This window comes from Argentina anserina, chromosome 5 (genome assembly GCF_933775445.1).
Source record: "Argentina anserina chromosome 5, drPotAnse1.1, whole genome shotgun sequence".
Taxonomy (NCBI): domain Eukaryota; kingdom Viridiplantae; phylum Streptophyta; class Magnoliopsida; order Rosales; family Rosaceae; genus Argentina; species Argentina anserina.
The window spans coordinates 2410042-2435815 of NC_065876.1; the positions used below are offsets into that span (position 1 = coordinate 2410042).

The window sequence follows — 25774 nt, forward strand, 5'->3', positions numbered from 1 at the left end:
CACGTAGCGGGATATAATTGGTGACAATCTTGTATGATGCAGCTGACGTGAAGTTGTCTGATGGTATATGAGCGACTGTACGTGTAGACTCATGTTTTACATAATTTGCATGCAGCGTTGATTAATCTAATAATCTCCAATCACGTATCAAATTATTCACTTTATTTAGTTTATACTTGAAAAATCCACTTGACTTTGAAATCAAGAACCAAGATTCAAGAAGTGAAAACGAATATAATCTTCTCATCGATATTTCATAGCTTCAAGTGCCATGAATTTGGTCATTTCGCATTACATACATGGATATAGACCGAAGCAGTTCATTTCAATACTATTCAGATACCCGACCTGATATTCGACCTTGGACTTGGTTTCAAATAAAAAATAATACTAAACCAGAGGCTTATAGAAGTGTAGACATATCAACATATAAATACGTCTAAGACTTGAGGGGATATATAGATTAGTTCAAAGTTCAAACTTCAAACAAGCAAGCTGAGAGAGTCAATGAAGAGAGTTATTTTCTTATATAAATCTCATAGTCTATATCTATAGCTAGGAGGGTGAGCCAATTAGTTCACATACATACAATTTACCCAATTATTTGATCAGTCACTTAAATATATAAATATACACGTACCTATAGTCCATAGATGATCGATGGATGCATGCGTAGTGACCCACAATTATATATGGTGTGTGATGCTATTATGAGTTTAGGACTACAATGTTCATTCCTTATGACCCCATGCATGTTAATACTATTCACTGATCAGATCCAATATATATATATATGTGCGTGTGTGTGTGTGTGTGTGTGTGTGTGGTGTCCGGAGCAGATCGAAGATCGAACTGCAGATCAACCGCCATCGACTGTTATCGGATGCCATAACCACCACCATTCAAGGCGGTGGAGCCCCAACACAGTCACACTCATTCCACCAAACAATTCGTCCTCCATTGACGTACTTGCAGTGTTCTACACCTCCATTCTCAATACATACGTCATACCACGAACGATCATTAACAAGATTTCTCTCTATGCAATAATTGTAGTTGATAAATAGAACACAAAATCGACAATGTGCCCCGACTTCTGAGCTCCAATGTCACATCTCCACTACCGGTAGTGATCACATAGAGATCGATAGTTCTACATACAGTATATTTTACATATTTAATACTTTGTCATCCTGTATGCAATTTCAATGGTTAACAGTATAATTTATTGAATCAACTGTACTTTCAATCTCATATATATATATATATATCTGAAAATCAGATTTTTTATTAAATATCATCATCATTCGAAACTCATTTGTAAAGCCGGGGTGTTCCGACAATGGGAGTGACAAAAAGACGTCAAATCATCAAGTGGTGCTTTGCGAGGATTACAAATGAAAGGAAAAATGAATGAACCAAATGATACACACACATATTTACATGAACTATCTACGTTGTGCACCGTATAAAAGCAAAATAGGAAATATCTCTAGCTAGCTAAAAGACTTCTGGTTAAGCTAGTAGGTACAAAACAATAGAGAGTAACGTTTTTGTTGTTTTGCTATAGTACTTGTACCACTCCACACTAGAACTCCAATAATGGAATTGAAATGAACAAGGGACTGAGAATCATCGAGTGAAAACAATGGGATTGATTTTGATTGCTAAAAACTTGCTTCAGAGCCAGAGTGAACATATATGATGATGGAAACAGCTTCACATGCACATGGGACGGTGGTGTCCCTACTAAATTAGAATTAGGTCTTCTGGTAGTTGTGAAGTTGTCCACATCTCTTGAGGGGAGGAAGCTATCTGTGCCTACATATATATAAGTGGAAATCACCCCTCTTTGGGAATAGATGCATATTAGGTTAAAAAATGGGGTCCTATCAAATTGCTGTGCACCTATCACAATCTCTAAAATTGTATAAGATATGGGTGGGGAGAAAGATTATCATATATATGTGAACGAATAATGCACCGGCCACCGTACATCAATCAGTTGGATCAGACGGTACATGCGTAATAATGTATCACTATATGACATTTGTGTTTCTTAAGAGTAAAAACCCTAATAATATTTCAGATTATATAATATGATGCATCACTTCTATTAATCTCAATTGTACTCTATTCGTCGTCACTATCAATAATGTCAATGGCGCCTTGGGCTCTTCGGCCCAATCGGTTGGGATGGGGACATAAGGACTCATTTTCTGATCTCTCTCGAAAACCCATCATGTGGTGATGGGGAGCAGCCCATTATCCCAAACCCTTTAAACCCCATAAAACCCCTCTCGATTTAATTTTGTAACCCTTCAGGTGCAGCACGCTTCCTTCTTCCTGTTTTTCCTTTTTAGGAAATTGTATCATCCCAATTTCCCAAGAGTATGGACATCCATGATCCATTACTTACTCAAACTGGGCAATGTACTGAATGTAGTTATGTAGACTTGTAGCATTCTTTCTTCTTCTTCTTCTTTGTTATATTCGCTAGATTAGATGCATGGCACAACTCTTTTTGTTTGCTGTGAGTTTGAATCGCAGACCGTCATTTTTTATTTTTTTCGCTGTCATAGCAAATTTTGTTTGCATATTGGCATATTGCTCAGATTGTACAAGGCCCAAAAGGCCGCAAATACACCTCTAATTCTGGAACCCTTTGTCAATGGTGCGCTCAACTGTTTTTGTATTAGGGACGCTTTGTCGGTGATTAAAGCTTCGAGGAAATGACACCGATTAGTGAATAACATGTTTGGAAAGAGGTTTCAAGAGCCCTCTTATTTGATGTTGTAAACACAGGGTGTCCTAGAGGCACCACTGTTTAATGCATTTTATTTTCATTAAAAAAAAACATGTTTGGAAAGTCCTATCTCAACCGGGAAGGGGAATGTGAAAACATGTACCAAATGGAAATGATGCTAAGAGGAAATGACATGGGTTCGTGAATAAAACCCCAGCCCAAAGAGAGAATTATTCCAAAGTGAGTGCACGCATCAGCATCATACAGATCTACACTCATTTCTTGTTGATGAGGTGCTACAAGAAGTCAGGAACCGAGTGTTTGGGAATCTGAGGGACTCGAAATCTACTTGGGTGTCTTCAACAATAATGTGTTCGAGGTGTTGGTGGATGGTGACATTGCTTCTCCAATTCAACCGAACCTTCCCATGGAAGCTTGATCCATATATGCAATCTTATCAACTAAGCCTCTCAAGAACAAACGTTCTCATACCAGCGAAGCTAAAGTAGCATTTCTGCAAAATATCAGTGCTTAGCATTCCATACAATCGGTGATTGTTGTTTAAGCATACTTTGTGCTTGAGTATCGATTAGTGATTTCGAGGATCACTAAAAGAAGTCCTAGTTCGATCTAGGCGAGATAACTTCATTTTACAGACGGAGTTAATGCTCTCTAAGGCTACAATCTGAGTTAGAAATAAGTTGGAGTTGGCATGGACTTATACATAAGTACATATTATGATAATATTCATGTTTATCACATCGCCCTATTGTATTGTTTCTCCCTAATTACTTGATGACGTAACTATCTCAATGATGCCATGATCATGCCAATAACTACACGTACTCTAAGTTCCTATAAACTACCTTCTGCGTCTCATATACTGTATTAACTACACGTACCCCAGTATAAGCAACAAACAATAATGGTATCTCCACCACTTTGTATGACGAAATTTCCAAAATTCTTCTAATTTCTTGAGCAATCGATCAACGTTCTTCTGATAGAGGAATCTAACTATTTCTCTAAGCAGCCGTGCACAACCAACTCATTAACATGTATCAGTTAAATCCACAGATTACGTGAAGGTTCTGACTGAAAATAAGATGCAAATGGATCACGAAGCCGCCGGATTGCCGGAAAAGATGTGTCTCTTTCAGTCTTTTGGATCATATATTTCCTAGCTGGGAATGGATTCCATTTTCCCTCTGAAATTCACGACGACACGTGTGAGCTCACCACGTTGTGACAAATTGTCAACTCCCCAATGGAAGACTCATAATAGTATCTCTAAGGTCGAAGCACTAGATCATAACGGAAAAACAGTTGGTATCAAATTGCGTAGTCGGAGTTGCTGGAAAGCTTTTGGTCAGCCGTGAGCGCCGATGGACTTGTGGAACAAAGCCCGAGGCGTCGCCGAGGAGGCCGCGAAGCGGTCGCATGATCTCTCATTCGGCGGCGCGTGGAGACTCTCCGACATCGCCGCCGAGGCCTCCAAGCGAGCCGATCACATCAAGCAATTGGCCGCCGACGCCTTTGCTCCGTCGCTAGCGCAACCACCTGCGGCGGAGAGTCAACAAGAAGAAGAGAAGGATCTGGAAGCGTTTGGGATCACCGAGGAGTTGAGAGACTTCGCTAACGGAATCACTCCGGTCACCTTCAAAGATTTTCCAATTCCAGGTAAATTTACTCTGCTTCATTAAGAATAGGAGCGAAGGAATTTTTGATTTCTGTGTTGCTTAAGTTTGCAGAATTGTTTGTTACTGTTCGCGTTGAACTGTTCGAATTTGCTGAAGTTTTACTTTGTTATTTTTCACTGTCGAATTAGGAGTAATAAAGTGGTAGATTAAGTTCATCTTTGTGGTGATAGCTTACACTTTGCTTGTGGCTTACTCTTCATGTTTAAAAGGTGAAAATGATTGTGATGATTTGCGAAAAGAAAACTATATGTGTATTGCTTTCAAATTGCTTTGGAATATCCAAAGCCCGTTCCTTGTGGTCTTTCATGTGCTGATACTTGTACTCAAAGATGCGGATTGTGTTTCTCATTGTGTAGATGATACAAAATTCTCTGAGGTTCCAACAGTCACGAATGTTAGGCAGGATCTTACGGAGTGGCAAACAAAGCATGCCAGTCTTGTTCTTTCGACTGTCAAGGTAGCTTCATTTTTGTTACAAAGAATCACAGTGATCGAAACTTCGAAGGGACTAAAAACAAAGAAAGGGTTTAAGAATTGGATGCAACGATATCAAACCAGGTGATGTATGTATGCAATTAATTCACTTCATTGTCTTTTAATGAATCCTCTCTTTGCAGGAAATTTCAAAATTAAGGTATGAATTGTGTCCGCGCATTATGACAGAAAGGAAATTTTGGAGGATATATTTCATACTAGTTAACAATCATGTGGCACCGTGAGTAACCTTGTCTTGGCGTAAAACCTTGTATTCATTGCATTTCCGTCTGTAACAGTTGCACTACTGCGCTTCTTAGGTTTTTGTTCTCTATTGATTTCAGAGAAGTGATAAACTGACCTATCTTATGCTTCCTTTGTAGCTATGAGAAGCGGTACCTGGACAATGTTAAGCTAATGTCAACCGAACAGTTTTCAGATGACAGTGTAAAGGAACCTACTAAAGTTGAAATAACTTCTAAAGCAGAGGATCAGGAAGAAAAACATCACTCTAAAACATCAACCTCAGCAACTACAGAGCAAGAGTTGGATGCATTTCTTCTAGGAGATAGTGATAATGATTCAGGTAACTTATATCATTTTCCCCTTTATTTATTACCATTTGTGGTCATTCGCTCAAGTTCTATGACCAAAGCAACTAGCTTAATTTGCAGTGTACTTGTAATTGATCCCTATGCCTATGTACTACTGCATCTGCAATATGGTTTTGCGTGACTTTGGTTTGGTATTTATTTAATGTCTCTGAACCTTATACGCACTCATGACTCATATTCTATCTGGTGTCTATCAGATAATGGTGATGGGAACTTTGATGATCATTTATATAAATTAGTGGACGGATTGGTAAGCTCCCATTTCCCTTCTTTTTGGATTTGTTCGTAAATGATCAGTGCCAATTAATTGCTAATTTAGCGTTGTATTTGAATTTTCCAATAACTGTACATTGTGCCTCTGATGTCATGTAGTTACTTAAGTCAGCTCCCCATTATTTGGATAAAAGTTATCTTTCTGGTTCTTAAGATACTGCTAAATGAGATTTTTTTTCCACTTTCAGCAAAAGTAACAGAGGTTACTTGTACAAACTGACGTTCTAGCTATCTCATTAAGTTTTTGAAATAAGACATACAGGATGCATCCTGATATTATGCAAGAGAACGGTTAAGGTTGCCATGCATATATCTGTACGGCAATCATAGGTGTTCGAATACATTCTTCACCACCCTGATATGGCAATTCATAGTTATTGTTTGGATCTTTACATCTATCTTTCATTCAGTTTTAATGCCACATCTTTCAAACTTTCTGAAATTACAGGATGAAGAGATTGACAAATTGTAGAGAAATGGAGGGCTCTTTCAAAATCTGTTGTCAGCTTGATCCAACAGCGGACTTGATTCAACAGCAGGTGTTACTAGCTGGATTTTTAGGCCTATATATTCAAGAAAATGGAATAAAGGTCATCATACGTACCCCCCCCCCCCCCAATGTTTTTTCCTTTTTCCTTATTCAGTTTGTGTATATATTACGATCTGGTGTAAATATTCAATCAGAAAGTAGGAAGACATGCGTTCTCTGGTTAGAACTGAATGCTGCCGACATTTAATAGAGCTAGTTTTCCTTTGCAAGGTAACTCGATGACACATGTTTGTTAATATTGCTATATCCGATCCTTTTTCTAAGAACCTTGTTAAACAAAACGCAGATTAGCAACTGTAGTGCGTGATTGTAGTCGACAGCACCTAATTTTCCAGTTATCTTCGAATATACAAGTTACATTTCCTGGGAAGGTTCTTTGGAACTTAATTGGGAGATAGCTTTACAGGTGCTTGCTTACCAATTAATTCAATTTGTTTCCGAGGGGACTAGATCCTTATGACCCGAGATTCGCTGAATGTCTCAGTTATTTGTAAGATAGATATTTCTTTCCGACTTGTTGAAGGGTTGTTGGATCTGACAACAATTCACAAACACACGTCGTGTGTTTGTGTTGGGCCATTTTTTCCTCCCTCGTGTTAGTTTCAGGTTGCCGATCTAGTTAGAATGCTTTGGTTTATGTCTTTACTATCACCCCAAGTGAAGTTGGAAGTAAATTTACCTATGACGTTACTTCTGTTGAAATTGAACATTTCTGTTTGGTCGCTAGTCATTTTGGAAAGTTATGTAATGTACTATCGTGTATAACAACAATTGAGATAGTACTATCAATTACCGTAGTCCATTCCAGTACCATGTTTTCGATACTCTTCGCATGGAGATACGGACCTTTAATTAGCAGAGGGTCGAGAAACTTGACGCCCTTAGCCTTGATCAGTCTAGTAGGGCTTTCTCTTCGCGCTATCACACATATGAAAAAAAATGGGACAGATTGGATTCGATGTTTACATTTCAATTGTTCTTGATGTGCTTTTGCTACCAGATGACAAAGAGCAATCAACCACTGAATATGGGGAACGGATTGAATGCACCTTCAGTTTTTTAGGTATTTGGACACCGACCTTTGTACACATGACACGTGGTTTTCCACTTTGTTTTATGAACTATTAAATAAAAGAACACTTAAATCATTCATTTAATTTTCCCCTTTTACCATGCGATCTCCTTTTATGTCTTCCATTGATGATGATTGAAACAACGCTGTGTTAAATCAATGCCCCACCAAATTTCAATTTTCCGGCAAATGAAAAGGGTTGAAGGTAAGGTCAAAAAATTCATATGATTTCAAACCTTTTTTTTCGGTTTGTGCAAACTTCTTTTTTAGCCTAGGTTTTCGATATAGATAGTGCATAACTACATCAATATGATTGCATTTTAAAGGTCATGCCTTGTGACAAAATGTAAATGGGTCATCGGGGTTCTGCATGAACCCATACCCCGCAACCATCACCGAACTTAGGTTCCACTTTCAGGCTGATTCCACTTTTTGCATATGCCACAAACATGTTTTGATTTAGTAAACTTAGGGATTTGGCCTCCAGAATGAACCTTCAATGTCTTTGGAATTTTTAGTTCCAAGCCTCAGCATTCCAGATCATGTTTGGAACCTATGACCTCTTGAAATTTTCTCGATAGACTTTCATTTGAGTTTAATTACTTAAAATAAGAGGAGAGATGGAAAAGGCCAAGAGGGTAAGAATGGAAAAGAAAATAACGCATTTATTTAATGTTAAACATAGACGCCACATGTCAAGTAGACAATACACTTTGCGATGGTGTCCATGCTCCGGTGGAGCACGGAATAAGCTCCCCTGAATATGAGGCTAACAACAATTATGAGATTAAAGAGTACGTACGTATATATCAGCCGGTAAAAATAGGTTTACATACAGGAAACAGATTGTATGCACCACGAACCTTCCACACCGGCGAATATTTTAATAGTCAGAAACAATCTGAGCCCTCTATTTTGTGGGATCCATTAGTTTTATAATCAAAACGTCCCTAAGTTTTTACTCTCCATTAACGGTGTCGAAGTGTATTGCTTTCTCGACCCGCGAGCTTATGTGGTTGCCCAACCATATCTCCGCCTTGAGACAGTGTCGGCGTCGTAAAGTTTTCTTCGATCAGTTCGAGGTGCATGTTCATTCGTCGGAGGAGGGAAGGGAACAAAATTTTAAAAACTAAGGCAGCACTGGCTTATTTATATCCAGTTCACAATTGGATTGTCATCAGGCTCCCGAAGAGCCACTGTTCTGATGCTATTTGGTTCATTTTCAACTTTAGTCCCAAGGCTAGAAAGTGTATTGGATTCCTCGTGATTCAATATGCCTACCCTGCTACTCTGCTAGAGTATGATCGAAACCAAGGCAAGATGGCTCATTGATGGTCTTCCTTGGTCTTGGACTATGTTTACTGCGTTCGTAGTACGTGAAAAAGTTGATTATAGAGGGAGAGAGCTTGAAGATGAACGTGAGTAGTTTGTGGTCACTGGTCAACTAGGTTTGTTTCTGGGTAATCCTCCGTAGACATGGATACCCAACCAAAAGGAGATAAATTTTTTCAAATCCCTTAGATCGACTCTTCCGTCATGTTCCTCACGGTCGGCAACATGAATACCAGATTTATAATTTGCTCCATCGTCGCAGCCGTGGCCGTGTTGCTCGAAGGTGTTGGCTCTGGCACCGGCCTTGCGGAGGCGTTCTTTCTTACCTTATCGGAGTTGCAGAAATGACGCCGCCGTCGCACTGTCGCTCTTAATTACCACATATCAGCTAACCTCCGTTTTGATCTAACGGTGCACGTGAGCACGTGCTGATGGTGGTAGTACTCTAACGGTGCGCTGAATAGACTCCCTTACATACATCGAACTTTGTGTTCATAACTTCATATATAGCGTCGAGTCGTGGAAGACAAGTGAAGCTTCTAAGCATGCTGGTTCATAAATTAGATAATAATACAGTATGTCATGTCAGAGAAAGCAAAGGACAATAATAATTCAGAACAAACTAGAACGTTGAGATCCACAGTGAATAATATATTAGGATTCGATCCCCACTAGTTAGATCACGTATTTGGTCATTCAAACCGGCCGTGCAATCAAACACATGTTGTAAACCCTTTGGTGTAGTACAATTTGACGATCATCATCGAGTAGCAGCATATCTCGTTGAGAATACACTTGAGCAGGGTGGTCGGACATTGTAATAATCGGTTAAACGTCCGAGCCTACTGTAGATGAATAAGAGGCTTAACTGCCTACTAGGTCCATACGCATGACTAGTTCTTTCCAAGCGTGACATGAAAACTGTACCTCACCCACTTATTCACCCTAAGAGCTACTCAACAATTAAGTAACTCGCAGCTAATTAACCAAAAGCTAGCCATTGTATTAACATAAAGACATTTCTTATGTACCCATAGATGCTATATTGGATTTGAGTCAGATTTTCGGATCAGTCTATATTGACTGACAGCCTCCATTAATACAGCTTCGAAAAGTAAAGAGAAACCCATATATAACTAGCTAGGCTGCACCATGCTTAATTATCTCCGGTAATTAGCAAAGGTCGACTGATTTAGAGATAGCCCTTCTGGCAAAACCCAAGTAGAGTATATTCAGCTTTATCTTTCCTGCAATTGAGGTAATCTAGTTAGGCTTTGCTTCATTCTCTCTTTATATGAAGTGACTCAGTTTGACATCAATTTATGGGTTTAAAATGCATCGAGATTAATTTAGTTGATGATGGAGGTGATCGACTTCCGATCCTAATTTGGCATTACCTCTACTACTCGTCAATTAAAAATCCCCAACTAAAAACTATGCATATTGATTATGAGAGTAATGCACTTTCCCATCATTTAGTGAACCACTCATAACTCACTTCAGGTGACAGTTAACTTGACATATCAACGTCACTATAACATGATTTTTGTTTTAAAATTCCTTAATTTCAACATTTTATTATGTTTTTACTTTCTTGATATATCTTTTAAGCCATGTCCTTTATATTTCTAAATTGATACACGATTTATACATCAATTTTTTTTGTCTTTCTGATCTTCTATTATATTCACCATCTCCAAACTTCTCTCATCAATTTACAACGCAGCAGTGGTTTTTCTCTATTAATTGTATGAATTAGGAAGATAAATGGGGGACGATGCACGTCATGATGCTTAAGAATCCCAAGTTTTCTTTTAATCTGGTATTATAATACTTATCAGTTGCAATACTCTATTTCAGCCCTAAAATAACTTAAATAAGAGAGAGATTGATAGGGTTGGGGTCTAAGACCCTGTGTTGGTTATATACCAGTATATTCAAGAAGACCTTTCTTCTGCATTTTTCAATCTGATTAGATCTCATCGATTATTGTGAGGTAGTTAGACAAGATCTAGAACTGAAATTATTACTGTTCAGATCAATCACATGTTATTATATTAATTTACCACAACAATTCGGCAATTCCTTCTGTATATGGATGATGAGATTCCATCTTAATCTGTCATTTATTTGGGAATAGGGTGATGATACTCTCATGAGTCAAATATATACATGTTTTGAATACGTATCACTAGATCATGAATATAGGGTTTAAACAATCTTTTAATTAAGAAAAAAAATTAAAACAGAAATATAAAAGAGTCAAAAATCATATTATGGTGATGTGGACATGCCATGTCAGCTGCCACCTAAGATAGGTTATGGGTGGTTCACTAAGAGTACAATTATTCAGTCCAATAATTCAAGGTCCCCTGTTCTTATTCGATCTTGGTTCGAAATTTGATGTGGGGATGCAGTATTGTCCTCTTCGTTATTTGATTTTGGTTTCACTAGGTGGCTCCTTTGAAGTAAATCTTGGTTCGACTCGTCACTGTCATACCACAATTCAGAAATTAATTGGCATATTTAGAATATGAAATGTAGATTCCTAACCCTAGCTGATTCAAAAATTGACCATAGTTGAAGAAGAAAGGATATGCTGTTTGATTAAGATGGTAAAGGTCACAGATAGTGAGTTATGTGTCTGGTATGAAGTGACTATTTGAATGCATACCGTCAATTTTATAAGTGACTTCTTAAAGAGACTAATTAATTAAATTTCAAACGGTTATATACAATCGGTTGACCTAAAGTTCAAAATCATTATTTTTACATATACATGTTTCTTGCACTTTGTTCATGTAGAAGTGTTTTTGGCCATTTAATAAACATGATGTCCTAATCTCATATTGGTCGGTAGGAAAAACAAATATGCATGTAGCTTTCTATACTGTAGTCGAGTTTCGGCAAAACACAAATATCCTAAAGAAATTGTTGAAAATAATATGTACTTATATTGGAGAATTCCACTTGTGCTCGACAGATTAACAAATTAAAGAGAGTCGTCTTGAACTCTTAATGACATGATTGATAAGAGAACTCTTTTCACATCTGGAAATCGACATCTCCCATTTATCTAATGGTCCGCATGACCTTATCATCAGTATACTTCTATAGTATGACCTGAAGGAATGAAAGAAGCCGTCAAAGTGGTATCTGATTTGATTTAAGCTAAATAAGAGACTAGGAGGAGCGCGACGATATTTTTCCTATCCCACCAATTCATAGTGTCAGTGAAACTTGAACTCTTTTTTCTTTTTTATTGCACATTAGTATCTGTAAATACATTAAGTATCTGTAAATAACAAATCATATTTGGGGGATTCAATTCACTTGTGGATTTCATATGTAATTTGTCTTGATTATAATATAGGCATGGAAGCATGCATGATGCTTGAGGGGTGGCCAGCACAAATTATAATCCAGTTGGAGTATGAATACGTGCGCTATATATATTTTGTTAGCTAAAACCACGTACGAGTCAACTACACATTTGCAGCCTCTTATTCACTCATAATGGAGCATTCGAGGATATCAACCTTTCACATAAATATAGCCGCGTGTTATTCATCATCTAATAGACAATAGCTGTATGATGTAGCCTTCTAAACATATATTTGTCATAGACGATGGAATTTAGGCACCACTATCCCTAGCTACCAAGGCACCCACTACTACGTATATTTCGGTGCTTAGCATCCCTATTTTTGGGTGCATAATTGACAATGGTAACTTTCGCGTTAGGTCAAATTTATAGGATTGGTTATTTATGGAAAATTGCAAAAGTGAATGAATTAATTTAGGGTTTCATATCATCCCAATCAGGATGAAAACATTAAACCTCGTTGCAAATAAATGGTATTTTGGCATTGTGATTCCCTAGTTTGCATTGTAGACGAGAATTGACAAAATGAGAGATCCAACAATCATCTAAACATCAGAATAAGTTTCTCATTTCGATATTCACTAGAACATGAATAATGTGAACTATATCAAACCATGTTAGCTGGTGTTTCTCTCCAATATTTTTTTAGGGGTATTTTAATGTATACCCAATTTTTAGAAGCTCTTTTAAAAGAAGCTCACATATTTTTTTTCTTCATTATACACTGAATTATAACCATTCGTTTAAATCTAAATTACAAAATACCACTATTAAAATCCGATAAAAATGAGTGATTAGTCAATCAATAAATTGTGCTCTCATTAACTACATTAATTATAGATTTTCTATTATTCATCACAAATTTAGAAATAATGAAGCATTTCCTTTTTGACATATCTATAATTCATAAGTTTTTAAATTTAAATAAATTCAAAATCGAAATCACTTTATGGTGATTTGAACTTTTTCTTTCTTTTTGTTGAATAATTTAAAATTTATAATTTCATAGGTAATTCAGTTCAGTTCAACTATTTATTTACAACTTTAGTTTGAGGTAGAGATAAGTTTTTTTAATTCATATTTAGTAGGTTTTTATTTTTAATTACAACCTAAAAATTAGGTATTTATCTTTAAAGCTAACATCTCTTATAGGAATTTTTACATCAATCTGTTTGTTAGGTATTTTATCATTCCAAAGATCTCTTTCGTAGGTTGAATTTGAAATTTATACTAATATGCATGTATCTATCTATTAGGTAATTTTTACATCAACCTGTTTGTTAGAGATTCTCTAATTTTAAAGATTTATTCGATATGTTGAATATTAATATTAATATGCATGTTTCTATCTATTAGGTAATAACATAGAGTGAACAAATATGAAGGTTGAAACCTATAACAAAAGATTTACCACACGAACAATATTTATGGTATAATAATACGAAAAGAAAAGATTTGAGAAAATATATATATATATATATATAATAGATAACATACGTACATTATTGATATATTCAAAAGATTGAAAAAAATGACGAATGATACAAATACACAACAACTTTTGTGTTCTCTCGTACGATGTATAAAAGCTAGAATAGTGTTTGTATTTTGAAACTCTCATATGAGCTATATAAAGAATATTTTTTCCCAAAAAAAATTGAAATCATCAATTTAAAATAGTGAAAAATAAATGATATGATTAAATTAAACATGTGCAATAAATAGATGCTACGATTAAGGAAACTAAAATGATCAAAAGGGCAAAATAGGGTTGTAGAAAAATAATTTGAGTTTAGATTGAAAAAATATTTGAGCGTGGGTTTGATTTAAAAGAGTGACTCCAATATTGGGTATATCTTTAATTTTTTTAAACATTTCGTTAAAGAAATTCCAAAACATACGAACTCTAGTGGATCAATAGCTAGCTCATCCACCAAACATTGCACCAATGTGGAAAACTTGATGAAAACAAGCATGAATATTTTACCATATAATGTTCAAGCATTCAACTACCAAAAATCATTCCTAAAGAATTATCCAATTTCATATCATATTGTCACATTCCTCATCGACATTATAGACGTTTTATACTAAAACCTTGTAAGAAATTATCACTACAATAGTCGCCGAGACCGCGACAGGCGCGTGCAACGTCCACATCCCCCAACTGTAGCTTGATTATACTCTAAACACCAGGCACGACCCCACCTCCTCCCCTTGTTCAGCATCCTGATCATGACACGTATCCGAGATAGTACCACCGCAGGATCTCCCAAAACGACGCCGTCCTGGTAACCGACGCTCAGGACGGTTCTGCTTTGCGGGCATTAACGGCAACACCGTTACGCACGCCGTAATCTCAACAAAGTTAGCGATTAAACATAGTGATACTAATGAAAGATCTCCCACCCAATATCTCGCGAGATAATGTCGGCGTAGGTCCAAGACGTGTGGGGGAGACATAATTCTGGTGGGGCCGGCGGTGATGAAATAGCTGGCGGTCATTTATTGGAGAAAGGGCTTACAGTAATTAAAGGCCCAAAAGCGAGCCTCTCTCTCTCAGCCCACACTAACCTCCCGTCGGTGCACGTCACCCACGCCTCACCACGCCTTCTTTGCCTTTCTCTCTCTCTCTCTCTCTCTCTTCTTCACTATCTTCACAACCGTGACACCACCACCGCTCTCTCCTTCTTCAACAACCTCCACCTCTCGCTTTTCATAATCGCCGGCCGGGAAGTAGCTCCGGCGAAGCGCGTCGCCGGAGAATTCGGCTGGATCTGGGCGGCATTACGGTTTGAGGTACAGCGTCGTCACCGGAGATCGGAGATTCTGGAGTCCGGTAGTTTTCGGCCAGCTATTTGGAGGTGGAATGTGGTGAAAGTAGTAACGGTTACAGGTTTCGGATCTTTCTAAATATAGGTTGGTTGGCTGAAAAAGGAAAGAGGCGATCTTCTGGATCCGGCATTGATCGCAAAACGCAGCGTTTTAGAGAGAGAGAGAGAGAGAGAGAGAGAGGTAGATGTGCAAGGTGGAGAAGGAGAGAAGAGGAGTGATGGGGATAAGGGTGCTGGGTGGAGGAGGAGGAGGAGAGAAGCTGAAGAACCCGCTGCTGCAAACGACGTCGTCTTCGAGGTCGAGGATGAAGCTGTGGATGATAAGAGCGACGACGTCGGTGTTGCTGTGGACGTGTATTGTGCAATTGACGGCGTTAGGGGATATGTGGGGGCCTAGGGTTTTGAAGGGATGGCCGTCTTGCTTCTCTCAGGAGAGTGCTGTGGCTTCCTCGGTCTTGCAGGAACGCATGTCTAACGTTCCGGCCAGAGTTCTTCCCCCCAAGAGTGAGTCTTTTTTTTTCTTGGGATTAATTTTTTTTAATTAAATGTGAGTTTTTGATTGAATGAGTGGAGTTGTGCTAGTAGTTTAAGTTGTAAAGATGTTAAATTCATGAAATTAATTAGCTTTATCATCTCATTTTTCGACGATTCCCTCATTGTTGAATGTGAATTTTCTGTGCTGTGGCATTAGGGGTGTACAAAAACAATGGCTACCTGATGGTTTCGTGTAATGGGGGACTTAATCAGATGAGGGCTGCGGTGAGTTTGTTGTTCTTCGCAATGTTTTTAGCTCTGCATAATATCAAGAGTTCAATTTTGCAAGCTACTTGACAGCTCTGTTTCTTGCTGCTGGTTATCGGTTTCTTATATTTGATGTTGGTGGTGGTGTGTGCAGATATGCGACATGGTTGCTATTGCGAGATATTTGAATGTCACGCTTGTAGTTCCCGAGCTTGATAAAACGTCCTTTTGGGCCGATCCTAGGTGTGTTTATTTGATTGAATTAACATTCCTTCTTGCAAGTACTGTTGAGACTAGTTTGTAGTACTTACCAGTCAATTGCTTGGTAATGGCAGTGAGTTTCAAGACATATTTGATGTTGATCACTTCATCACATCCCTGAGAGATGAGGTTCGGATTTTGAAAGAGTTGCCTCCCAGGGTTAAGAGAAGAGTGGAACTAGGAATGGTATATACCATGCCACCAGTTAGTTGGTCTGACATGTCTTATTATCGTAATCAGGTTAGTTCTTTTCATTCTTTTTGCTCACTCTATGTGGCTCGGCAAGAAGGTCTATCTTGCAATTCTTAAACATTCATAAAGCTCAGTTTTGTTAATGTGTTTGTGAAACTTCTTCTCCCAAAGTAATTGTGTGCTCTTATGTTTCACACAGATTCTTCCTCTGATACAAAAATACAAAATTGTACATTTAAATAGAACTGATGCTAGACTTGCCAACAACGGACAACCCTTGGAGATTCAGAAACTTCGGTGCCGAGTAAATTTTAGTGCTCTGAGATTTACTTCTCAAATAGAGGAGTTGGGTAGAAGGGTCATAAACCTTTTAAGGGCAAATGGTCCTTTCCTGGTTCTTCATCTTAGATATGAAATGGACATGTTGGCATTTTCTGGTTGCACCCAAGGTTGCAACGCGGACGAGGTAGAAGAGTTGACAAGGATGAGGTAGCAGATACTTTCTTGATAGTCTATGCATGTACAATGCATTTAAAACTTAATTTCCATCCACCTTATGGTTTCATTTTCTTGCAGATATGCATATCCCTGGTGGAAAGAGAAGATAATAAACTCTGACCTGAAAAGGAAAGATGGTTTGTGTCCTTTGACACCAGAAGAAACTGCTCTCACACTGAGTGCACTTGAAATTGATCCCAACATCCAGATCTATATTGCTGCTGGTGAAATCTACGGTGCTGAGAGGAGAATGGCAAGTCTTGCCAAGGCTTTTCCGAAATTGGTAAGTAGATGAAAGCTGAAATCACCTTCTCTATGCAGTATATAGTTAATTTTGTGTTCTCTGTTTATTCTCATGGTGACTGTTAATTTTTTTAAACAGGTCAGAAAGGAGACACTGTTAGAACCGTCAGACCTCAGGTTCTTTCAAAACCACTCCTCCCAAATGGCAGCATTGGATTATCTTGTCTCATTGGAGAGTGATATCTTTGTTCCCACGTATGACGGAAACATGGCTAAAGTTGTTGAAGGCCATCGCAGGTAGTTTGTGTTAATAGTGTTCGCATTTTCATTTGGCTTGGGGCTGTTGATTTTTAAGACATTCATAATATTGTCTACTATAGGATATGGTTCATGATATGTTTCTCAGTTTACTGCTAAGTGCATATCCCTCGTGTCTTATTCATGGTGAAAATTGACATTAAAGGGTTATTGGGTTTTGATGTTCCTTCAGATTTCTCGGGTTCAAGAAAACAATTCTGCTGGACAGGAGGCTCCTTGTTGATTTGATAGACCGGTATAATAGTGGAGAATTGAATTGGGATGAATTCTCATCTGCAGTGAAGGAAGCTCATGCACAACGCATGGGTAACCCAACTAAAAGGTTGATGATACAAGACCGACCTAAAGAGGAGGATTATTTCTATGCCAACCCAGAAGAGTGTTTGCAATTGTCAGATGATGAGCAATTATCAGATGGGCGATTGAGTAGTACATGATTATACATATTGGTTAGAAGATTGTGGAGTTCATGAAATGTTCTGCAGGTGTTGGCTACTTTTCCACAGATCTCCTAAGAAACTTCTCTATGGAGAGGGGAGGTATAGTGATAATGAAGGATTTTGATATGAAGATGAAGGGCCCAAAGATAATTGTGGGGTTTTTAAATTTGACATAAGCCAAGCCCTACCGAGGATCTTATGGTATCTCAGCTGGAGGACATTTTTTTTATTTTTAAACTTTTTAAGATAAGCCAAAATAATTCATCCAAATCATCATGTATAGAAGCCAAGCTACCCTGCCATTCAGGGTGAGAGAAAGTTGAACTGCAACTGCATTGGCATTGCATCTGTGGAGGAACGCAATTAGGTTTGGTTTACTTGGGAACTCTGCAAAATATCGAAAGGTCAACTCCAAATTCCTTAATTTTTTTGTACTCTTTGCCTAAGGTAGATCCTAGACCTATGATATTGTGATTCCCTAGCATATATACTTCTACATCCCTTCAGATTTCCTGTTTGCACAGAGGATGACTGATAGAGATGGTAATGTATTTTACAATTTACTCCAGAAATTTATGTCCTATAGTGGTTGATTCACTTCAAAATTTGGTGTTTTTATTTGATTTTGGGCAATTGTTATACTTTTGAGTTTTTATCATATGACAATGACAAGTCTAGTAAAACAAACCCAGTCAACCCTCAATTGTTTGTTATCATCATGTCAACCCTCAATTGTTTGTTATCAATCATGATGATTAAGGTGGTTTTTTTTTTTACGAATATGATGATTAAGGATCTGCTTGTTTCTGTGTGACCGACTTCTATGTTTGTAACCACTTTGTTTTATCTTGGACAAAATTGGATTAGATTTTTGTCATGCCTTTGTTGGATAGAGAAAATTATTGAGGGGTTTCATATAAGATTTGGTTAGAGACCAAAAGATAATAGAAAGATTTGGTCGATACCGCTGGAATGGGAAGAGCTTCAAATAATTTGCATGTGGTCCTGGATTGAATGGATTCCATCTTAGTTGGTTGCATTCATTTCTAGGCAACTGGGCTAAGTATATATTTTTTCTTCAGTTTGGGTCTTATTCTGATATACACAAATATAAAGTTATAAACTATAGAGGGCAAAGCATGTGATGAAGAGACATGGGTATCTGGTGCTCCTCTATATATAGGAACCAGAAACTCGTGAGTTGTGGTACTGATAATGAAAGAAACTGTATCCATTTTCTATGATTGAAATTATCATTTCCAGGTTTTATCACAGTTGGTTAGTGTAAAAAATATACTGGTTAAGTTGTACATTTCTTACCTAAAACCCTTTTGCCCATCACACCGTTTTGGTCCCCTATCAAACTCACAATTATGCCTTGTTAAGCACAAAAGTTAATTCGTTTTCCCAGTTTTTAACACTATTATTTTGTCTCGCATCAGATAATGTATATGAAATTGATAATGGAGATGCCTACATAAAACCCAACATTGTTTGTGGCTTCCAATATTTGGATGATCCAAGGAAACCACATTCCACACTGAATGAAGCGCTCCTGAATAGTCTTTGGAATTGACAGAATTGTAAACTAATGCAGCTTTCCGATCCTATTGGCCACGAACGCTGTTGATGACATAAACAAAGGAACCCAGCAACCTGTTGCTTGAACCTCAAGTCAATAATAAAATAATTTCCTGATGGTGATACATAAACTGATGAGCAAATTGAATATTTCTATTGGTTTTAAGGTTTCGAAGCTCTCGGGTAATTGAACTGTGAGAGAAGAAAGTCCTCATATATTGAGGTAGATGAAGATGATCTCATTCCACCGGATCCAATTTCTTAATCTGTAGCAGCACCTGATCCAACGAGATAATTAATGTTGAACTTGGTTAGCAAGTTGGGATTAAAACAAATCTCAAGTAATAATCATATACAATACAAAATTAAGCTGAAAAGTATGCAATCGGTCTCGATTGAGTCTGTTTTAATCAAGAGATTGAACTTTCAAGCATTCCAGTAGTTTTCTTCTGTTACTAGTATGCTCCTTCGAACTTTTGTTTTAAAAACCAAGATGCTTGCGCCATGAGTTTAAAGAAGTCTATATATCATGAGCTCAAAATTTTATGTGCTTTAGTTTATTATGGAAAAGGGAAGTATGTTCATAGAATCCAAAGAAATTTAAACATTATGAAAAACTCGTGAAACATTATTATCGATAAGAATCATACAAGCGCAAGAAATTTGCACCAAGGAAGCCTTGAACAGAAAAGGCAGCTTCTCAATAACGATGATTACAAATAGCACAACAACAGAATGATCTTATGTTGGGAAATCTATATATGGATCCCAACGAATTCTAACTGTAAGAGTAGGACTCTACATTTACAATCAATCTCAGTCTCTACTGGGTAGGTTATAGACCAGCAGATGACTTGAGTAAACACCCCTTTACTCGAATAGAAGGGATCTCCCAAAAAATGAATTAATCGTGTAAAATTATAAATAAATAATGGTAATAATAACAGTAAATATAATTTTAGACTTGTTATATTAGTTTCTGCCTGTCCTGAGCTTCTTTTGGACTTGTTCTGAGTTTTCACCGACTGAAGTTCTAGAGTGCTTGTTTGTTGGAGTCATGGAAAGAATCTCATTTTCCTACAGCAGAGTGACACAATTTAGGAGAGTTTGTGCTATCTGGAAATGAAAAAAGAACAAAATTACTAATGAATGACATGACATAGCACGGATGCATGAATGCAATACCTTGACAATGGATTTCGGTACAGCCGTTCTACTACATGATTGCTTCCCAAGCTCGATTTGCACAGAGATGCTTGCCTGTGACAAATCCACACCAGAGTCCTGCAGTGCTTGTGTAAGAGTATTTAATAACCTGCACAACAGTGACAACACCAATATCCATTTATGTTTTTCACTCATCAACCAACATGCATTTCCAAAATTTTTGCCCTCAAATTTCTGCAAGTTATCAACTAAGAACTACACAACATATTGACAACTTTTCTCGTGAGTGCAATCGCAGCAAAATCTGCTGGGTCAGATCACGCAGCTATAAGTAGTCCAAAGAAAATGTTATGATTGATGAATTGAAAATGCAAGTTAGACCAAAGGGAAACTAACCCTTGAGAGTACACACTCGAGATGTTAATTCTTCCGCCTTCAATTGTAAGTTCATGTTCTTTTAGCTTATCACTAATTCCACCAGCATCAGCAGTACATGATTTTGGAAAAAACATGGAGCGAGGATGAGATGATGCGGTCTCTGCATCAGATGGCAATCTGGGTGGAAATGGAGGTGCTGCAGTACCACTCCTGACGGGTGTCATGAAGTTCGACTGCATTGATAGAGGATAGGGAATTGCCTTGTTTGTTATTCCGCCATGGTGATCCTTGGCTCTGAATGTAGTTTCAGTACTTGTATCAGACTCTACTGGGTTCTGAGCACTTCCAGGAATAGTAGGAGACACCGAAGTACTTTTCTCCTCAAATTTTGCAGCAGCAAACACTAATGCAGGAGCAGATCCACCATTCACACCTCGAGATTGATCACAGTAACTTTCCCCAAGCTTGTGATTGTTTCCCTGTTCGATATCATGCTACAATTGTCAACCAATCCATGTTTAGCTACAAGTTTAACGTCCCATGAGAGACAATGCTTCCACAATACAAAAACATAATTTCTAAAGAGAAGTAAACGTAATTTACCCAAGGCATCAATTTTGCTGGATCTTGGTTCCATCCTTGGTATGGAACCTCATACTTGGTTACTTTTTCCTGTAGATACTGAATGTATTCGATAACCTGAGAAGGAATAAGAGAAAATTAAAACCAAATTATTCAACTTGTAACGTAAGCTGAAGGACAGATTTGAGACATGCATATACCTCTAATAAAAATGATGCCTTGTCTCTCTTTTGATCACTATGAGGAATGATCTCTCTCAACATTTGGAACCTGCAACATTTATTTTGAGGGCCGATCTATTAGACGCCAGAAAAATCCAAGAAGTATTTCAAAGAAGTGAGAGTAATACAGAGGCAAAAATATGTCAACGGGCCATATAAGCTTAGAGAAGCATGAAACTTCTCAAAGGCATTTATCAGGGTTCAGTGCATATAATTCTCTCAAAAGGATGAATAAGTTATGTTATGGTGAATAAAACATTTTATTTCTGATTTATCAAATCTAATTGTGAAGGAAGACTTCTTGCCTGTCATTTATTTTACTCCTCCTTCGTTGTTCAGTGGCAGAATGTTTGGACCGTGGAGTGTTCGCTTTCTGATCAGAGCTCTTAACATCAACTTTAACGCTTAGCTCTCCTGTAAAGGTATACCAATTAGCTTTTATCAAAAATTGAAACGAAAGTTGGACGTGGCCCAAGAAGAAAGTTAAGTACGTTAGAGGAAAAGCAGATATGCAACATTATGCCAGCATGAGCCTCTTGATAGTGTCATTCAGTATCTAAGCTCTATGACCATAAAAATGCTAAAAGTTATTTGTTCGTATTGAATCCTGGTGCTAAGAATGAGATATACCGTTATAGGGGGTAGTGGCTGTGGTTGTAGTAGTGGACATCTCCTTTTTCAGAGAAAACTCTTCCTCATCATCAAGTTCGTCTTCCGGGGTGCAACCCTTGGCGGCAGACTTCATCATCTCCATGAAGCTCAGGTTCTTCTGCCCAGATGACCTGTTTGAAATTCCAAAGCCTTTATCATATACAGATTTTTCATCAAAATTATTCATGTAGACATTTCACAAACAAGGAGTAGTAGTAGTGTTTGAAATATAGAGAGAACTCACTGAGAGCTGAAGCAGTTACGGTTATTAGTCGAAGATGACTGTGATGGCCTCTCTGACGATGTCCATTGCTCTGTCAAATTGCCAGTAGAATCGATGAGTTTTATGTTTTTTGCGTACAATTGATAGGTTATAGTTAAATATTGCCTTTATAGGAATACGATAATCCTACTTCTACTCACAATCTGACTATTTAAGTAGGTATGTCATACATCTGCATAGCCATGCCAACAAAATGAAAACATATATTCTCCACTATGTATATATTATTAATATGTGAATCCTTTATGTTCGATGGCCAACTGGCCAAGCAAGAACAAAAAACAAAAACAAAAATCAAACTGAAAGTTCAGCATATATATCGAACATGCATATATGCAAATTTACCTCGTAAACCTGGTCTTTCTGCCACATTCTCCTTCCCTGTCTTTCCCTTCTTTGCTGCAGATTCGTCCCACAGAGTGAAACCACTTCCAGCATAAGAACTGCAGTTTGAGTTTTCATCATTCCTTTCATGAGTACTACTTGCTTGAGGAGCAACCGGGAATACGTTTTCCTCTGGTTTTGGAACCCTTTGATTAAAATACGAAATGTGGCTTATACTGTAAGTCCCAATCCCACCAGGAAGAACGTGCTCAACAGAAGTCGGCCGTTGCGCCACCCATGTGGGCTTTTCAACACTGCTTCTACTTGGTGATATGATCTCAACCGAGGTTTCTTCTTTGGCACAGGTCTTTCCCATTCGTTCAAGCGGTTGTAGGAAGTCATGAGTTTCAAGGTAACCTCCTGATGATCACACAAAGAAAACCCTATTCATCAGATGTAGCCCCGGATCAAATATAAACATTGCAAATCGAGATACAGTGCATAGTTTTACATCAGCAAACTTTTCATTTCTACAACTGCTTGACCAGCTTCCACTGAACTAACCTAGGCTCCGGGATTAATTCCCTCAACACATAATAGTATAGGGAATTCGATCACAAGAATATAAGAGATCAGTTATAAAATTTAATCAAGGTGATGAAGAGATCAGTAATACAAGTGAAGCTGGACCAAGAGTGGTAATTGGTAAAACATGCATGGGAGTCACCACTATCTGTTTTTTTTTTAACCAAATGTTTTCAGATCCAAGATTTACAACAAGAACAGAATAAATAAATAAATAAATAATAATATGACAAAGAACCACATCCTACATTAACACACATGATCAAGCCATCACTTCACAGCCCCCACGCTTGATGTGAATACCACGGGGAAAGCGTCAACTCATGCCTAAAGTCCTAAACCTCTCTCCTTCACTCCCGGGTCCCACCAATCCCCCATAATATGCTAGCCCCTTCCTTTTTAGCAAAGCCTATTCATGGGCCTGGCCCACAGTTTTCCGTGGCCCATATCCATCATTAAATTCGTGTCACGTGCATGCATAATCCTCAGCATCCCCCCTATGTTGCTTAGTTTAATTTCTTTCTTATTTTCAATCAATCAAAATCTCAAACGCCCATACTTATAGGTTCGGTGACAATCCGGATTACACACAACATATGAGCTCATATTTTCCTTATGATTATGTCACTATACCAAAGAGTACCAAACTCAACGGCGTGATAAATTCTCGAGCAATTAAAAAGAAAAACATATTGATAATAGGATGAACGATGAAGTATAAGGACGCAAGAGGGAAAGGAATACCTTGAGAAGGTGGCCTTGGATCTTGTTGGGCAGTGGAATCACTGGTGCTATACAATGAGAGAAAATCATGCGTTGGTTTTGTTCCTGTACAAATCACTTTGAAATCACGTTAAGAAATAAAACCACGTCTTAATTTCCGCTTCCGAAATTAATAACCATCATAAAAACAAATTAAAAATTTTAATTTCAAAAACCAAAAAAAAAAAATGAATACCTCCGCCTCCGAACGGACGGGGCTGAGGCAGCTCCATGATTTGTACGGACACAATTCTGTTGCTGAAAATCAAGCTCAATATTCAGAGAATTATCCGATTATTGAAGTTGATAGAATTCCCCGCGACTCAATTGTTCACAGATCCGTGTCTAACCTCTGGAAAATCTTCAGTGCCTGATCGGATGCACATTCACCGTCGTCGGAATCCAAACCTTTCCTCAGCCAGCAGCTCCGATCAAAGACTCGTTACTTTGCCTGAACATATTTCACCGCCCGTAATTTCAGTTATCAAAACTCTTGGACAGTCTACTGTTGAATTGAAACCCAATCAACAAGAATTTACTGCAGGTTAAAAAATTGAGTCGAATATATTTCGATAAGAATCAAATTTTATTCAAAACTAATAAGTTAAATAATCTATTGGAGCTTAATTTACTGCGCTAAAACGATTCCAGTGTTCTCATCAGAATCAACATCCCGCATGTCTCAAACGAACCAACTATTTGGCCCGGTACGGATCCGCCTCCGACCCGAAGTAATAGTAAAGGTTCCAGCATCATCGAAATTAACCAAAGCAACTGATTAAAAGAAAGACCCCAAAAAAAAAAACAGACCTGAATCCGAATTATGAGCAATTCACTTCAAGTCTGAGCTCAAATCCCGCAGTTCTCCAAATTCGCCGGTTGATAATCGGCGACGGATTTGGAGATGAAGGTCGGAGGCTGACCTCTCTCTCTCTCTCTCTCGCGTGTTGTTCTGAGTTTGTGTGTTTTGTGAAAGAGTGTGAGAATGCTTTGGCTGGAGAAGTTTTATACAGTTTGCATTTGATCGCTTTCTCTAATTTGCTTGGGTTGTTTTCCGTTAAGGTGATACCCCGCCGTTTCTTAACGGCGTTGCGGCGGGTTTAACGGTGTTATTGCGATGGAACGGAAGGGGGTGACCTTTTTTATGATTATTCATCTAGGAGGTGAGGCACTGTGCTTCACGGAACCTCAATTATTCACAACATTTATAAAATAAAAAACAATTCTCGGCAATCCCCATTTTTATTTTGTTTTTATCTTTATTCGGCAATCCCGAGTGATAATAGTTTTCTTTTGCCCTCTGTTATGTCCGTTTGTCACGGATGAAAATGAGATGAAACTGTATTTTTTGGCAACCGGAGATAAGAATAAACTCATTATCAACGTTTCACATTTACGTTTAAGATTTGAAGTTGAATAAATTGTTAATATAATATAAAGATAATAAGTAGAGGTCAAAATAAATTTTTTAATTTGACATATTAGTAGTTTATGATCGGATGAGTTTGTTATCTTATATGCTCAAAGCTGTTATCAATTTGAGTATTTTATGCAGTTTTGTTTTGTC

The 25774-nt window shown here is 37.8% G+C and overlaps 3 protein-coding genes across 4 annotated transcripts; 2 read left to right on the forward strand and 1 right to left on the reverse strand.

The window, feature by feature from the left end:
* Positions 1-3860: 3860 nt before the first annotated feature.
* LOC126794815 (uncharacterized) lies at positions 3861-6567 on the forward strand. Its single transcript, XM_050521595.1, has 6 exons — positions 3861-4426; positions 4803-4903; positions 5064-5161; positions 5304-5506; positions 5732-5784; positions 6256-6567. Exons 1-6 carry the CDS (start codon positions 4132-4134, stop codon positions 6277-6279), a joined length of 774 nt encoding a protein of 257 aa, XP_050377552.1. The 5' UTR covers positions 3861-4131; the 3' UTR covers positions 6280-6567.
* An 8204-nt stretch (positions 6568-14771) lies between these two features.
* LOC126793262 (rhamnogalacturonan I rhamnosyltransferase 1-like) lies at positions 14772-18278 on the forward strand. Its single transcript, XM_050519723.1, has 8 exons — positions 14772-15484; positions 15672-15739; positions 15876-15964; positions 16057-16222; positions 16374-16663; positions 16751-16955; positions 17055-17212; positions 17406-18278. Exons 1-8 carry the CDS (start codon positions 15166-15168, stop codon positions 17668-17670), a joined length of 1560 nt encoding a protein of 519 aa, XP_050375680.1. The 5' UTR covers positions 14772-15165; the 3' UTR covers positions 17671-18278.
* A 1596-nt stretch (positions 18279-19874) lies between these two features.
* Positions 19875-25192, reverse strand: LOC126793461 (transcription factor BIM1). 2 transcript variants are annotated; one of them, XM_050519995.1, is made up of 12 exons: positions 25018-25192; positions 24404-24658; positions 24190-24273; positions 22882-23280; positions 22498-22567; positions 22233-22384; positions 21908-22016; positions 21582-21651; positions 21403-21498; positions 20818-21293; positions 20440-20569; positions 19875-20331 (listed from the first exon to the last, which is right to left on the reverse strand). In XM_050519995.1, the coding sequence occupies exons 2-12, from the start codon at positions 24438-24440 to the stop codon at positions 20227-20229; spliced, it is 1728 nt and encodes a 575-aa protein (XP_050375952.1). In that variant the 5' UTR covers positions 24441-24658; positions 25018-25192; the 3' UTR covers positions 19875-20226. The 2 variants fall into 2 exon arrangements, with proteins under 2 accessions (XP_050375952.1, XP_050375953.1); XM_050519996.1 differs by having other exon boundaries at positions 19877-20331; positions 20818-21278; positions 25018-25191.
* Positions 25193-25774: the final 582 nt, after the last annotated feature.